Consider the following 16,876-nt stretch of genomic DNA (forward strand, 5'->3'; position numbering starts at 1 on the left):
ACACAAAATACCATTTATTGAACCAATGAAGAAAAGACATAGAAGGGATTATTAGATTTAGCCGAACTTGTGAGGAGTCACATGGGAATTTTTCCCAGTTAGCAGTTTGACCTTGATGACCTCTGCTTAAAGGGTCTAGAGATATTTAGAGCATTTACTCTCACTATGTGTCTAATTCTACATAAATGATTCAGCTAAAACCAGGATGTCTCCCAGAAGCTATAAAATGACACCCATCATGCTTTGCTGCACACAAGGATCCCATTGGTGCAGCTTAACAAAACACAGAGATTACATTTCTCTTCCACCTGATGGGGTTGTTAGTCCCATTGTGGTATACTGTGTCATGTTGTTCAATTTTAATGTGTAATACAGCGTTCATTCATTCATTTTCTTTTCAGCTTAGTGCCTTTATTAATCAGGGGTCGCCAAAGCAGAATGAACCGCCAACTTATCAAGCATATGTTTTACGCAGCGGATGCCCTTCCAGCTGCAACCCATCACTGGGAAACACCCATACACTTTCATTCACACACATACACTAAACAATTTAGCTTACCCAATTCACCTATACCACGTCTTTTGGACTTGTGGGGGAAACCGGAGCACCCGGAGGAAACCCACTCGAACACAGGGAGAACATGCAAACTCCACACAGAAATGCTAACTGACCCAGCCGAGGCTCGAACCAGCGATCATCTTGCTGTGAGGCAAGATCGCTAACCACTGCGCCACCGTGCTGCCCATATAATAGTGTTTATAATTATAAATAATATGTTATAAAATAAATGACAGGAAACCTGAAAGCACTGCTGGCAGTTATTCGATATTCCAACTGATAGACTAATGAATCTCTGTAGTGAGACCATAACAGGGTTTCACTTGAGCCTGAGGGTTGCCATGGTAATATGAATGCCTTTGTCCACAATATATTCAAATCCATTCAACTATCAAGGTTAAATGTATGAATCAAAAATGCTTGGAAAGAGTTCATTTAGTATAATTTTTGCCAGTTCAAGTCATCTCGCTGTTGTGATGTTTTTGTCTTATTTAGCATCTTCTAATGTCTATGATAAAGCTAACTAGCATTCTACAAATGCATACATAAACAAGATACACAATCAGGTGAGAACAAGATTACATGAAATAAGAAAAACTGACATTGGCCAATAAACAACTGTACAAATGTGTGTAAAATATTGGAAATTAGTTGCCGTTAATGTATATTACTGTATTCCAAGTCAATGGAAGAATAATGGATTAATTAATTAACATATGTATCATTATTGTACAATTCACACAAACAATAACAAATCTTTGCAAATAATTTAAAAAGAGACTTCTTTCATGCTTTATGAAGAGAATAAGTTCAGCAAATATTTTTCTGTCCTAAAAATAGCAAAAAGTGATTCGCACATGCCCTTAATGCTTTTGCACCCTGTGCTTTAGGGCTCTATTTTAACGATCTAGGCACAAAGTCTAAAGCACAGGGCACAACAGCATTAAGTGCGTGTCCACAATACGCTATTTTAAGGACGGAAAACTATGCTCTGCGCAGCAGGGTTAACAGGGTTGAGCTTATTCACTTAATAAGTTATGGGTGTGTTTTGAGCATGAACCAATCAGAGTCTCATCTACCATTCCTATTAAGAGTCAGTTGCGTCGCGCCATGGCGCATTTGCTATTTACATGGCGGACTTTGTAATTGGAAAAACTGAACCGTTCACAAGCGAGAAAACAATTAAACAGATCATCTACAGCCTCCTCCATTCGGCCTTTACTTTCACTTTCTCTCTTTAGTGAATAAGGAAATGGTGTTGTGCACACAGACATCAATTAGCCTATACATAATTAAATTCGTTTGTTAAGCGCAAAGATTTGTTTCAAAACTATTTCTAAATTCAGTTCTAATTTCCAGCAAACGAATAAATTACCAATAATAACGAAGTGTGGTCAAAAACGTATATCCTAATACACATGCTATGCCCCATATGGTCTAAAACCTGACAGGTGGGCAAATCTAAGCTTGTTTTTAATAAAACAAATATAAATATGCATATAATAAATAATAATGCTAATAATAATAGCATTATGCAACTGCAAGTTGTCATGAATAAACTAAAAAAGCCCCCCGAGATAAAAGCATGGAGGCAGTGGGTTTCATATTTATGTAGAAAATAAAATTTTTGTAACATTTTAATCCTTTAATTCTTTTTCATTTGTAAAGATATTTGCTGTACATCCTATGTGTATTAAGCAATGTTTAAGCGAGGCGCACAACTGTCGGGCTCTGCGCTGGACTTTAGACCTGCTCTCAGCTGGTCTATTCCACAGTCTATTTTAGTTCCTCAAAATAGCAACGTGCCAACACTGCACCTTAAATCACCTCCTTTGTAGACCGGAACACCCATGAGTCCACAAAGTGATGAAAATAAATTTGCTATTTAAAATAGTAACACGTCGCGGCAAACACGTCTTGTGTCTAATAGCGCCGGGTGTATGATAGGGCTCTATGAGTTAAAGAGAGAAGCGCACGGTCCCGTCAGCCTCAAACTTGACAATGATGATTCATAATATAGCTTCGTTCTTCATGTAGTACACTTGTTTTTAGCACATCAAAGGGTGCAATTAAGTTGCGCCCTTACCTCCAAACTGAAACCCGTCACTTTAATCCAAACTCTGCTAACGATACAACATTCAGACGGAAAAGTGCGGGAACCAATCCATGACGCAGGTATTATTATGACGTAAAGATGAAAGGGTTTTTACTTTTATTTTGACGTATAGGAGAATTACCGCTTTGTATAAATTCAAAATGCGCGTGCATCGAGGTTGCAGAAAAAAAAACGGGAGCACTAGCATTTACAGTGAGGGAAAGACATCCGATGCGGTACAGAGTTTGTTGTTGTATTAGAGATATTTATATTGATTACATATTATATATATATTATTTACATAATGCGTTCAGCGTATTATAACAGCTTGTCATCCAGTGATAAGCACAGTTATTCGGCAAAAGTTAAATGCTGCGTCCCAATTCGCATACTTATACTACACCCTAAAAATATACTTTTTTGTGAAGGAAAAGTACACACTTTTGAGTGTGTAACAGAAGAGTATGCAAGCTTTTGGGACATACTACTTCCTCGTTAACAGATTGTTGTGTTGCTTAGTTACGAGCCCTGTCAATCATCCACACATCATCCACATTACTTTCATATTTAATTTCCTACCTTATTGGAGAAGCAGCAGCAGGTTAATCTCCCAATCATGAGTCTTTCATGCAGAGAAATCTCCTCAGGTCTTTGGATAATTCTGCACTCAGACGTTAATGTCCAAACACGTCTTATTATGTTCAGTATTGTTGTTGCAGATAAAACATAACATAGAAAACGTGATTAAAACATGTTCCAGTGGGTTAGATATTAATTAACAGTCATACAATCATCTTTTCCAAAGCCTCTCTACTTGACGGTTGGTCTCGCGCATCCATCATGTTTGTAGTTTGTTTACACTTTTCACCTGCGTTTGTAGTTCTAAATCGAAATCGCACAATGTATTGTGGGCAATATCAGCGGTTAGAGTATGGACGCTTCTACACTTCAAGTTTTTACCGGAAATAGTAAACCATACGGGAACCTTTGGCATACTCTTTTCAACATACTACGATTTGGGACATACTAATTCTACTTTCAAATACTATTTAGGCCGGATAGTATGCGAATTGGGATGCAGCAAAAGTGTCGGTGCCAGTGGTGTAGTGGTTAGTGCGTGCTCTCCGGTGCTCACGGCGACCCTGGTTCAATTCCTGCCTTTAAAGGCCTGCCTCCTACATTAAAGTGAGCAGCATTCATCTGACAGGTCCAATTGCGATAACATCCTCCCAATGGATATTGGATAAGACAAATGGCCAAGCATTCAGCCCTAACTATACAATCTCATTGAAACTCCAAGTGATTTTACAAAAGAGAAGGCCTTAAAAAATGTCTTTGGAGGCCAACAATGTTGTTCTTTATGGTCATGTGCACCATGATTACCAGATTCAAAACTATTTAGTGCTAAAAACCGAGGTTCTGCCTAGCCAAAAACAAGGAAAAAAGACGGAGCTATACAAGGCCTGGGTAATCATCAACAAGCAAAACAACTGCATTCTGACAGTGAACTGCACCTGTATGGCAGGATATGCGAACTTTGATGTTTACATTTCATTCTTAGCATTAAGTGTCCACAGTTTAATTAAGCATGTTTAACTGTTTTTGCTGAAATCATTGCTGCAATCAAAAACGAATAATATTTATGATTCAGCATAGTGTGAACTTACCTAAAACTAACTGCAGAGTCCAGCATTTTTAATTAGGTCCTCACTCCATTCAGCTCTTATAACGGCTGTTAGCCAAAGACGACTGCGGTTGGCATTAAAAGCAGTGTGGTGTATAGTAAAATTCGAATTGGCATCCTACCACACAACACGACATGTTAGCTATTGCAACTGGTCTTTTTTTTGCAATCGGCATACATGTGTGAGGTAGGTTGGTAATTCTTCTATAGTACAAGGATCACCAACAGTCTGATTTCAGTCATAAAAAGACAAAGTGAGAAATGCAATCAGTTTACTTTTCCAATCTTTTAATATTATTTTGTTAACTGAGAAACCACATATAAATTGGCCAGCCCAAACAAACAAACAGACAAAAAATAAAACGAAAAGCCTGAATAATTTAAGTTTGATACAGTCCTCTATCACCTCTAGTCTTCTTTTACCATAATTTTGAGCTGAAATATTTATTGACAGTTTTTTTTCAACTGCAGAACAGCTTAGATTTGAAAAGCTACTTCTATTCGTTTATGTACTCATGTCACATGACCAATAAGCAGTGATATCACTTCCGTCTGCGGCGTGTGCCAGCAGAGCGGATGCGAGCAGCCTGACGAATGTTCTTATATCTTTCTTCTACATCTTGATGGAGAGAAAGGTAGAGAGTCTGATGATGAAGAACTGATGAAGGAGAAGAGGGAGAGGATATGGCAGAAGAGGCACTAGAGTTGTCCAGGGATTCCATCACTTGAGATTCCATCCTCATGTCCATCTCTACCATCCCAGAGTCTGAAGACTTTTGATTTTCCTCTCTTTCCTTTAGTCTGACGAGACTGCTGCTCAGAGACGAGTTCTCCTTTTGAAGAACTCTGATCCTCACTAAGTTTGCCCTCAGCTGGTGCTCCATATCACACATCACATCACCTGTAGCTGTTACACATCACCAAAACGATTATTAATTAAATTCAAATAAATAGTCATGATGAAAAATAAATTAGGAATTTCTTGATGCATGGAATATTGCAGTATTATTATGAATCATATCACTGCATGTCATTATTATTGTTTTATTCAGGCATGAATCAAAGTAACATTTATTTTGCAGCAACAACTCTTATCTGATGATGTGTTTACTGGAATAAGGAGAGGGTCAAACTGCCACTCAAATAAGATTAGCAACAGTGCAATCAATTCCCAATATAAAAAATCATTGAATTTTATATCATTTATTTATATATATATTTCTTTCATTTGGATATATCTCACAATAGGGAAAAAAACTATATTACAACATGGTAACATGCCAACATAAATTTACAGCCTTTTGTGAGAGGCTTAAAACACAATCCATTAATCAGTCTACATGATATAAATATTACTTACATATATTTATACATATATTTTGTCTCATATATCCCTTAAAGGTGCCACAAGGTGCACTGATTCAATATGTTGAATTGTTCTATGATATCTAGGTATGTGGCTTGGGTAAGTGCAAAAACTCTCCAGAAATGGTTTTACACTACCTGTCAAAGGTTTGGACATAGTAATATTTGTTAGTTTTAAAAGAAGCCACGGCTGCATTTATTTGACTGTTCAATTGTGAAATATTATTATTATTGAATGTAGTTTAAAATTTTATTCATTTCAGTGATTCAAAGCTGAATTTTTATCCTCATTACTCTAGACTTCAGAGTGTTTCACGTATGTTTTGTGGTGTTTTGTTTGTTTTCTGTTTTGCATTCTCTTCTCTCTTCTATTCAGTCCTGTTCTAGGTGTGCAACCATTGGTTGAAAAAGATGTCAATCACCATCATGACACACTCGGCGCACCAATCAGGAGCTGGTCCGCTACGTATAAAAGGCGCTGTTCAGCAGGAGCACATGGTTCACCGCCAAACTTCTCATTTGTGTCTACAGCAGTTCAGTGCCAGGCATACTGTAAAAAAACAGTTCAGTGCCAGGCATACTGTACAGATAGATCTACACGCTATTGTTACATTGTACAGTAGCCTAAAATGCCCTGACGTGAAAACAAAGAGCTGCAATGAGCGGTATGTCAACCATGGTAAGCGCAGACCCGCGGTTTGTCACGATTGATTTCAAAAGATTTGTTAACAATTCTTTTGAAAAGTGACAACGCTCATTCAAATGCTCATTTGGTTATGAAAAACCCTATACACTTATAACTCTCTCTTACAAAGGAAAAAACTCTTATATCTGTGCTTCTACGTCCATCAAAGTTCTCATCAAAAGAGCACGTAATGCTCAGTAAACTCTCTGAAACGGACAAACTCTGGAACATAACCTGCTCTGGAGCAGGTTATCTTCAGAGAGTACGTTTCTAAGGTTAGTTAACATACCCCAGAAGTTACCTCCGTTTTTGGAACCCAAAGCCGAGGTTATCCACTTACTCTTAAACTTGCCCGGGTATGTCACATAACCTGCTTTCTGGAATACCCCCCTGTTCATTTGTGTCTGTGTAGTTTTGTTGCTGCTGCTGTTTAGTCTCTCTCGATTAAGTGATCTATTCATTAGATAAGCTTGTGCAGCTCAATTTGGTATCTATTGAGAAGTCGAACGATCTTTACGAGAATTAGATTATCAAATAAGCTCTTGTTTTGCTAATGGCTAACAGTGTGTACTTTACGAGAAATCTGGTAATTTTGAGCAGCATAGTTTCTTTGTGTTAGTTTATGGAGGAGTTGCCACAGTTATAATTATGTTTTGGTGTAGGTAAGTTGTTTAGTTAAGCGTTGCGCTGAAGATTACGGTTTTGTTTCTGCATATTTCTTTGGTTAGTTAGTTAGTTTAGTGGGTTGGGGTTTAGTTAGATCATTTTGTTATATTTATTTATTTGTTTTGGCAACACTCCTGTTTTTTCGTTTAATTCGGTTATTTAAAATTACATTTTAAATTCCTATATTCATAGTTTGACATGCTCTGTTCAATAAATTGTTCATTTTTGTTTTTTTACTTATCCATCGGTTGTGTGTTCTCATTTTCACCCAGCACCATTAGAGACTCACTGAATGTTACGTCTCATCCAACTTAATAACTTAAACGCGTAATTCAAGAGTTCACACTTAGCTGATGATTGGTAATAAGCTAGTTTGGCATGCTGTCCCGGGAGAGAGCCCTGAGCTCATGAGATCCTTGAGCCCAGGGCTCCCTCCCGTTTGCAGGGCAAGAAGGGAGTTTGAGCTCAGGTAGATCTCGAGATCCCCCCTGTTGTTTAAGGATTGCTAAGGTGGTGTGTTGCTGGAGAAATTTGAATATGGTGCTGATTTGGTTTAGTCAATTTACTTATGTCTCATGTTTTTGGACTGTGGGAGGAAACCGGAGGACCCGGGGAAAACCCACGCAAGCACGGGGAGAACATGAACAACAGACGGAAATGCTGTCCGGCCAGGTAGAGACCCGAGCCAGAGGCATTCTTGCTGTGAGGCCACAGTGCTAGCCACTGGGCCGCCGTGCTGCCCTATACAGGAAAAGAGGAGGAGAGGGGGTGGAAGGGGGGATTCTTTGAGACTAAAGATAAGATGCTTGGTTATTTATACTGAGTTAGGAATCATCTGATTGGTGGTTCGTACATTAGCTTGACTCGGGGCCAGCCATGTCAATCATAAGCATGTAATCCTCTCGAAATTAGTTTATAAATAAGCTTCACCAAGAGTCATTTGCTGCTCTATTATGTTAAGTTATTATTAGTACAAAATCAATAATGATTTTAAATATAATACAATTTCTAACATTGAATTTTACAATTATCAGTGCTGAAACGACTTTGTCTTGCTTCAGAGTATAGTGCAAACTATGATACATTTTACTTTTAGGTTTCTTTGATAAAACAGAAAGTAAAAATAATAGATTTATTTGCAATCTTTTTTATAAATACATTTACAATGTTAAAAATGATTGCAAATAAATGGTATACACAGAGTACAGTGTATATTGGATGCACTTTAAATTTTTAACAAAACCAAGTCTTAAAAGGCAGTGTTGATGGCAGAGGCTGATTTTGCCTTATTAAATACCACTGGTTCCTAATAAAAACTTCTTTCCCATTTCAACTGATAAAAATTCACTTTGCCTTTGTATGTGTGTGTGTTTGTCTCACTCTGTGGTGCTGCTTGTGGACTGAGCTCAGGAAAGGCCACCAGTAGTCTCTCTCGCTGAACAGCTTCTTCTAACATCCCTTCCAGACGAGACACTCTTTCCTCCAGTTCTGTGATCTGTGTCTGCTGCCTCTCTTTCTCAGTACACAGTGAACTATTCTGGGACTGCAAACATAGACATTTTTAGGTTTCATTTATTTGTGTGATGATTCAGTCACACCAAATATTTTAGACTTCAGTCCAGTTTACACCAAACATGCTAGCTATAAATATAGCTATATTAGCATCCACATTAAGTCAGGGATAAAGCACATTGTTAGCCCAGAATAAAGGCCAAGAGGTCGCCTCACAGCAAGAAGATCCCTGGTTCGAGTCCCAGCTGGGTCAGTTAGCATTTCTGTGTGGAGTTTGCATGTTCTCCCTGTGTTTGCGTGGGTTTCCTCTTGGTGCTCCGGTTTCCCCCACAGTCCAAAGACATGTGATACTGAACCGTAGTATATGTGTGTGAATGAGTGTGTGTGGGTGTTACCCAGTACTGCATTGCAGCTGGAAGGGCATCGGGTGTGTAAAACATATGCTGGATAAGTTGGTGGTTCATTCCGCTGTGGTGACCCCTGACTAAACGGAACGAAATGAATGAATGAAAAATAGATAAACAGACACATATGAATGTGGATGTAAGTATATGGATGTGAATGTATTCACTTACAATTAATGTGATTCAAAGTTCACCAATTGGCCTGAGTTATTCACCAGGTTGTTATCTGGGAATAACATAGCCTACCTTGGAATGTTGCGACTAACCAATCAGAATCAAGTATTCCAGACAGCCTGTAATAATCAGCAACAGTCTTCTGTCTATGAAGCTAACCCTAAAACACTGTGAAAACTGGATGGTCAAGCTTGTCAGAAAACAATGGATTTTGATTGGCTGTCAGTTTACATTGTTCATTTGACAGAAAAAAAATTCTGAAAGTTATTTCAATTATATCACGCCTTGTGTTTTTTAGTGTTGAGTTGTGGTGTGGACGCATCCATTATTGTCCATTGTAATGATTAAGATAATTTTTAGAACTATATATTTGTTGTTTTAGTTATATAGTTATGTCATCGCATTTGGTGTAAACGGACTTTAAAATGAGTATTTTATATGCTAACTTGTTGGTAAGTGAGTTGCTCCTGAAGTGTGTCTTTTTCTCGGATGATCTGTGTGAGTTTGTTGCCAAAATCAGCTTTTTCATCCTCACATTCTTCCAGACTGCTGTGGAGTACTTCAGTCTGCTGAACCAGCACATCCAAATGTTTCCGCAGAGCTGTCTGTTTCACCTGAAGTGCCTGAACAAAACATGAAGATTTTAATAATCTAATCAGTTGGCCAGTTATTATCTTTTACTCTGAAATATAATGCAAATTTGCAAAACAGGTGTTCATGGTGAGGTTTCCTTATGGTAAAATCGTACTATGATACAGACCTCATGTTGGTGCTGCACACTGTGATTCTTGCCTCTCTCTTTGTCCAGCAGTGTCTGTGTAGATCTAAGCTCCTTCTCCAGGTTTTGCCTGCTCTCTTCAACCTTTTTTAACATGGTTTCAATTGAATGTAAACGATTGACTTCCTCCTGTAGAACATTCCTCTCAAATTCTGTACAAAAATATAAAAAGCCATGGCTTGTTATGCTGAAAACAATTTTTAGGACTTGACTATTTCAGGGGTTTTCAAATTGTACAGCGCTACGTGCTTGTATAACATTTGACAGGAAAAAATATGTTCTACAATATACTTAAAATTCAATTCTATATTTTATTTTATATTTATTATATACCCTGCAGCCCAAGACCAGTTACTCACTTAAGCTAAGCAAGGATGAGCCTGGTCAGTACCTGGATGGGAGACCACATGGGAAAACTAGGTTGCTGTTGGAAGTGGTGTTAGTGAGGCCAGCAGGGGGCGCTCAACCTGCAGTCTGTGTGAGTCCTAACACTCCAGTAAAGTGAAGGGGGACACCATACTGTTAGTGGATGCCGTCTTTCGGATGAGACGTTAAACTAAGGTCCTGACTCTCTGTGGTCATTAAAAATCTAATGGCACTTCTCCTAACAGAGTAAGTGTGTAACCCTGGTGTCCTGGCCCAATTCCCTCTATTTGCCCTTACCTATTATGGCCTCCCCAATCATCCCCATCCACCAAATTGGCTCTATCACTGTCTCTCCACTCCACCTATAGCTGGTGTGTGGTAAGCGCACTGCTACTGTTGTCCTTTGGCTGCTGTCACATCATCCAAGTCGATGCTGCACACTGGTGGTGGTGTGGAGAGCCCCTTCCCCCCCATGATTGTGAAGCGCTTTGGGTGTACGGTCATATACGATAAATATGATATAGAAGTACACATTACATTAAAATTTACAATAATACAATTAGATATTATTATTTAGGGTTGTTAAAGTGTAAGATATAAAAAGAGTTCACTGGAATATTTTCTTACCACAAGGCTTAGTTAGAAGTTAGGAGCCAAGAGATTTATCACAAATTTACATTTTTTTATGATAACTATAGGCTTACAAGTATGAAATAAATAGCAAATCTAGCTTTGATTTTGCAACATTTATTATTTTAATAGTTAATAATTGTAACAAGATAATGATTAATCTGTCATTGGTCATCTATCCTTCCTTACAACATCAAAAAATATTTCCTTACAATGTTAAACTGATTATATAATAAAAATGGCCATTTTTTTGTATTAGCGTTTGCTCACTGGGAGTTGAACTGGCACTATTAAAAGCTATTCTGAAATAAAATATTATAAACAGGCAAAAATACACCATATGAGTTACAATTATAGATTTTTTAAATGCCAAAACTTTCTACAAGAGTAAGTAAATATAATGTAAATATAGCAAAACTCAATTTTGAAATAATAATGTCCATTGCTAAGCTCCTAATTTAGACAACTTCAATGTATCTCACCCAAATATTGTCAACTATTAACAAACCATACATTAATGCATCCTTCATTCGGCTTTCAGATGATGCATAAATCTCAAAATGCAAAAAAACTATACTATATAAGTAAAGTACATATAAAGTAAAGAACATGAGTAAAGTGTTTTATTCCAGTTCAGTTGCTGAATACAGTTAAAGTAGATAAAAGATGGCAAATACTTTTTTTAATCATGTCCTGCTTACCAAGACTTTGCTTTGCTTCGGTCTGCAATTTCACTTGTACTGTGAGTTCAGAATTTCTGTCTTCCAACAATGCCACACCTGTTAATGAAAATGATACAGTTATTGATAAGTTATGTCTATGTACACATTACTATCTCTCTTGCACATTTTTCTTTGAGCTCAAACACAAATATAATGAATAAACTTTATAAATATATGTTTTTAATGTAAAGAAACTGTCACCTCTCTTTAACTCCTCCTGCTCCTGCTTTAATCTCCTCATTGCTTCCTCACTCTTGACCTTCACCTCCTGCATTCTGCGCTCCCACTGCTCGTCCATCTTCCTCCTTTCCTCCTTCTCTCTATTCACTGTCTCTGATAGCTGTTTCCTCAGCTTCTCTCGCTCCATCTCTGTCTCTTTCACTTTCTTTTTCAGTGGCTCAACAGTTTCCCTAACCTACGATTGAAAATCATTAAAAAAAGACTGAAATAATTAAAACAAGCTGCAATTAAAGGGCCAAACACAACTAAGCATGGTATGGAGAATCAGACAAGCTGCAACATTGAGTAATTGAAAAGAATAAATGTAAATACAATCATGACTTAGTGTTTTATCGCTTTTGACAAGTAGGTGGTGGTGTTACCAAATTGATGTGGTGTGGTCTGCGTAAGGTAAAATTGAGTTGAGTCTGGATGCAGACTTGGTGCAGTTGCAAGGTGAACTGCATGCAATGCTTTCAATGCACACACCTAACCCTACCCCTCACAGTGATATTACTAGCTCAATTGAGCGCATTGCGTCTGACATTGCAAGTCTGAGATATGCAGTCTCAGCTTGCAAATCCAAGTGTGCATCCAGATACTATTGGCTTAATATGGCTAAGCTTTGCAAAGATACAGTCTCAGATGCAGCCAGAATGCTGTGAAGATGGTCTAAGTTGAATTTGGTGAAAACTAAACCAACTGTAGCAAATGTAGGCTTTTCAAAGAGAGTCAAAATGACAGGCAGGAACTCTGACCAATCATGGAAAATCAATGCTCTTTGAGTGATCCAAGTAATCAAAACCAGACATAATTTAGAAACCAAAACCTATTAGCATTTTTAAAAATAGAATTATAATTTGTACAAAAAGGTGCTAACTTCAATCTTTTTAAGTACCTTCTGGGCATGGCACCAAAAAGACATACAGAGTTTTGTAACAATACACTCATTTGTTTGTAAAATCTATCATTTTATGACCAAATTCAAAATGGCTAACATGGGGAAATTGGTTAATGTTGAATTGGTATGCTGCTTCAAATCTTTGTTTTCTTTACACATATACAGTTATCTGATATACTGTGCAGAGGACATCCTGGGCTTTCTAGTGATATGTCATTTGATTGGCTGGCATGCTAGGAACCATTTTTTACACTGCATCCAAAATGGCCGACATACAAAAAAAGCACATTTTATAAGAAGGAGAGAGGTATGTAAAATTTATCTTTTTAAATGTTTTTTACTTTTATTATTACATATATATTTGCTTATTAAGTGTCAGGAACAATACATTTAGCTTTCTAAGCTGTTAACTTGTTTGTGTTTTAAAATATCATCCTTTTTTTAATGTCCACTATAGTGGACACCAGGACCATCTTAATGTAATTAATGACTGCATGTTGTAGAGGGCAGAACTGAAGCAGAGAGGATTCTTTATAAGATACTTGAGGGAGACTCTGGGCTCTATTTTGACGATCCATGCGCAAAGTCCAAAGTGCAGGGCGCAAACGCATTAAGGGCGTGTCAGAATCCACTTTTGCTATTTTAAGGACGGAAAAATCCACCTTGCACCGTGGCGCATGGTCTAACAGGGTTGAGCTTATTCTCTTAATGAGTTATAGGTGTGTTTTGAGAAAAAACCAATTGGAATCTCATCTCCCATTCCCTTTAAGAGTCAGTTGCGTCGCACCATAGCGCATTTGCTATTTACATGACGGACTTTGTAATTGGAAAAACTGAGCTTTTCACTAGTAAGAAAACAGTTAAACAGAGCATCTACAGCGCGAGAATGAGAAATGAGCCTCTTCATTGTTTACTTTCACTTTCACGCCAAGCTGAAACAACAATTGCATCGCGCCCTGCGCTGCATTGCGCCGGGTGTATGATAGGGCCCTTTGATTTAGAATCTGACAATCAGACAATTAGAGAATTAGAGACAATTAGAGAATGACAATCAGTTTTAAATCGCTTTTATGTTAAATTTGTTTTGGATTAACATCACTTCTTTTTCTTTTTTGTTTTTTTTTTTAGTTCAGCTCTCTTTCAGGCTAAACTGTTTCAGGAATTTCAATAAAAAAGGAAAAAAATGGCTTTTGTTTAGTTTTTGTTACATTAATATTGGATTAATATCCCTTTACAGCCATATCCTGTACAGTTTTGTTGTCTGAGCGGCGGTCGTTTTGAACTAAAATGGTCCTGTGGACCACTACAGTGGACATGCTGTAAAATTAACAATAAAAACTAAATGTAAAAACTCTAAATTGTAGATTTTTTTAACCCAAAGGATGTAGAAAATCACAGAAAAAAGAAAAAAAAGAAAAAATTATTCTTTGGGTCTCTGGAGGATATGCAAAATATATGGACGTAAAGCCTTATGTCCACAACGTTGATTGCATAAAGGCATATTTACAAATCAAAGGCAGCAAAGAAAGCAAACTTGAAGTGGAATAAAATTTCAAAAATTTGTATTTACAGAAACTATTACACAAACCATTTAATGTGTCTTTGCCTATGGTCTTTACACTAAAAGCTGAGCAGAGATCCAATATAGGGGCGCCTTAAATCGAGTGGTTTAAAGAGTGGTTTGACTAATCAACTTGAACTACAACAAATAAACAACTACAAATTATGTTGGTAGGGTATGATTATTGGTAAAAAAAAGGTAAATAAGTATGTTTGCTTTTCAAAAAATGTACAATAGCAGAAATAATTCCACCATTTTTGTTTCTAGTCCTTTCGAAGATCATGGAAAAAACAACACATGCCTGTAGGTGCTTGACCCCTAATAAAATTACAAAAGTGTAAACAAGTAAAATCAGATTTTGTCAAGTACTTTACAAAGGATGGACAAAACATCTCACCTCCAGGACATGTTTCCCCACACGGCTCATATCCCTACGTTGCTCACTTGCCCACTGGGAAATGTCACAGGCAGACAAGCAGCCCAGCTGCTGCGTTTCCTCAACCGCTTCCAGGAAGCCCTGCATAGAGCAAGGCAAACCCAAAGACTGGCACAGAGACACTACAGCATCACTGTTCTCCTTCAACACTGCCTGGACACAAGCACAGGCCTCACAAGGCACCAGCGCAGACTCTACTGTCTGACAGCTTACAGTGTGGGTCGAGACACTGGAGAGTGAAGGTCCATGTTGGAGAGTAAAAGCTGGGCTACTTGAGGAGGCTTTATGGATGCTACTCATAGAGGCGCTTTGTGTTTTAAGTGTAGTTGGAGTGTTTGGAGCTGCTTTGCTAATGGAGGGACTTTGTTGTTGTTTTCCACTGCAGGAGCTCTGAAAGACGAGACATTTTAGCTCTATCACTGAATGTTTAATTCATTAGTATTCAAGAAAATAGAACTTGTAATAAGAGTCAACCTGTGTTTTGTCATTATTGTACTTCTCACCTCTTGTTTTTGTTGACTGTTGAGCTGAAGCAGGTTTTTCCAGTAGCGTTTGACCACAGGACCAATGGAAACAGAGGTTTCATTTGGATCAAGTGATAGAGGTTGCTGCTTTTCAAGTAAGAGCTCAGCATGAACGTTAAAACTCTGAAGAAGAAGCATTAATCTGACAAACAAACAAATGTACATATGTTAAAATGGAAAAGGTTTTCATGTATCAAAAATAATAAATATGTATTTATAAGCTTATATAAAATTTGTTTTTGCTTTTCATACATTATAATATGTACTGTTTATTTACATTTTTTACAGCTCTCAAAACTACTTATTGATTTTAATTTGTAACAATTTAAATTGAACTATATCCATTATCAAATTCATTCAATTATTTTCTTTCCCTTTATTAATCTGTGGTCACCACAGCGGAATGAACCGCCAACTTATCCAGCATATGTTTTACGCAGAGGATGCCCTTTCAGCTGCAACCCATCACTGGGAAACATCCATACACTCTTTCAAGCACATACGGACAATTTAGCTTACCCAATTCACCTATAGCGCATGTCTTTGGTAAACCAGAGCACCTGGAGGAAACCCACACAAACACAGGGAGAACATGCAAACTCTACACAGAAATGCCAACTTACCCAGCCGAGGCTCAAACCAGCGACCTTCTTGGTGTGAGGTAAGAGCACCACCACACCACCCTCACTATCAAATTCTTTGCTTTATTTAGAAGTAATAAAATTATAAAACAATAATAAAAAATGTAGTATGCTCACTTATCTTTTAATTTGTAGTAAGGTAGGGATATGTTTTTTGGTAATTTTTACAAAAGTGTGCCAATGATGTAACAATTTTTCATCCATCAATTTACTTTTTTAAACAAACATCAAAGTAGACAGAACTTGCTTTTAAAATGCTTTATATTTATCAACTATTTCATTTAATTTTGTCTTTGACCACATAGATTTTAGGAAGGCGGTTCATTCCACTGTGGTGACCCCAGATAAATCAGGGACTAAGCTGAAGTATTAGCACATAAAACTGTTTACATTATATCACATTATGTTAAGCATGAAATTAATTACAATTTTATTTTTGTATTTATTTATGTTTGTGTTTATGTATTTTTTTGTATTTATGTAAAATGTTATATTTGTATACATTTGTCTGCTAATAAACGTTATCATTGGGAATTAAAGTTATAATACTAATATTATATATATAATAAGAATTTAATAGAGCAAAACAGTGTTTTTATAGTAGTGTAAACAACAAACAACACTGTAAAAGTGTATAACAACAAACCAAAGTGTGAAGTCCTCTACAAATAAATACTACACCTGTCAATCAGCAACTCTTGCAGGACTATGTGGGAGTGCTGACTAAACTCTTCATCGTCCTCCACATAATCATATTCTTCCAAAAGTCTGACCAAGTCCAGGTTACATGATAGTTTATCAGGAAACTTCCATGATGGGAAACGAACAGGTCCAGTCTTTGAGAAAACATCCAGAAGAGCTCCCTGTAAGTCAATAAGATCTCTACGAAGGCTGTCGATGCAGTCCTGACGACCTAACAGATGGCTCATTGCTTAACAAACTGGTTTATAATGT

General features: G+C 37.3%; 1 protein-coding gene across 1 annotated transcript; it reads right to left on the reverse strand.

Moving 5' to 3' along the window:
• Nucleotides 1-4,880: 4,880 nt before the first annotated feature.
• ccdc157 (coiled-coil domain containing 157) lies at nucleotides 4,881-16,851 on the reverse strand. Its single transcript, XM_056464505.1, has 9 exons — nucleotides 16,604-16,851; nucleotides 15,261-15,423; nucleotides 14,719-15,147; nucleotides 11,842-12,055; nucleotides 11,620-11,697; nucleotides 9,905-10,074; nucleotides 9,591-9,767; nucleotides 8,435-8,597; nucleotides 4,881-5,245 (listed from the first exon to the last, which is right to left on the reverse strand). Exons 1-9 carry the CDS (start codon nucleotides 16,849-16,851, stop codon nucleotides 4,881-4,883), a joined length of 2,007 nt encoding a protein of 668 aa, XP_056320480.1.
• Between the last annotated feature and the right edge of the window lie 25 nt (nucleotides 16,852-16,876).

The sequence above is a fragment of the Danio aesculapii genome, chromosome 8, assembly GCF_903798145.1.
Source record: "Danio aesculapii chromosome 8, fDanAes4.1, whole genome shotgun sequence".
NCBI lineage: Eukaryota > Metazoa > Chordata > Actinopteri > Cypriniformes > Danionidae > Danio > Danio aesculapii.

Excerpts from the sequence above, each read along its gene's own strand:
- ccdc157 (XM_056464505.1), bottom strand. The coding sequence starts at position 16,851 with ATGAGCCATCTGTTAGGTCGTCAGGACTGCATCGACAGCCTTCGTAGA. Across the intron at positions 15,424-16,603 it reads CAAGAGTTGCTGATTGACAG|ATTAATGCTTCTTCTTCAGA; the intron begins GTGTAGTATTTA and ends TTTGTTTGTCAG. Across the intron at positions 11,698-11,841 it reads GCAGGAGGAGTTAAAGAGAG|GTGTGGCATTGTTGGAAGAC; the intron begins GTGACAGTTTCT and ends TTTCATTAACAG.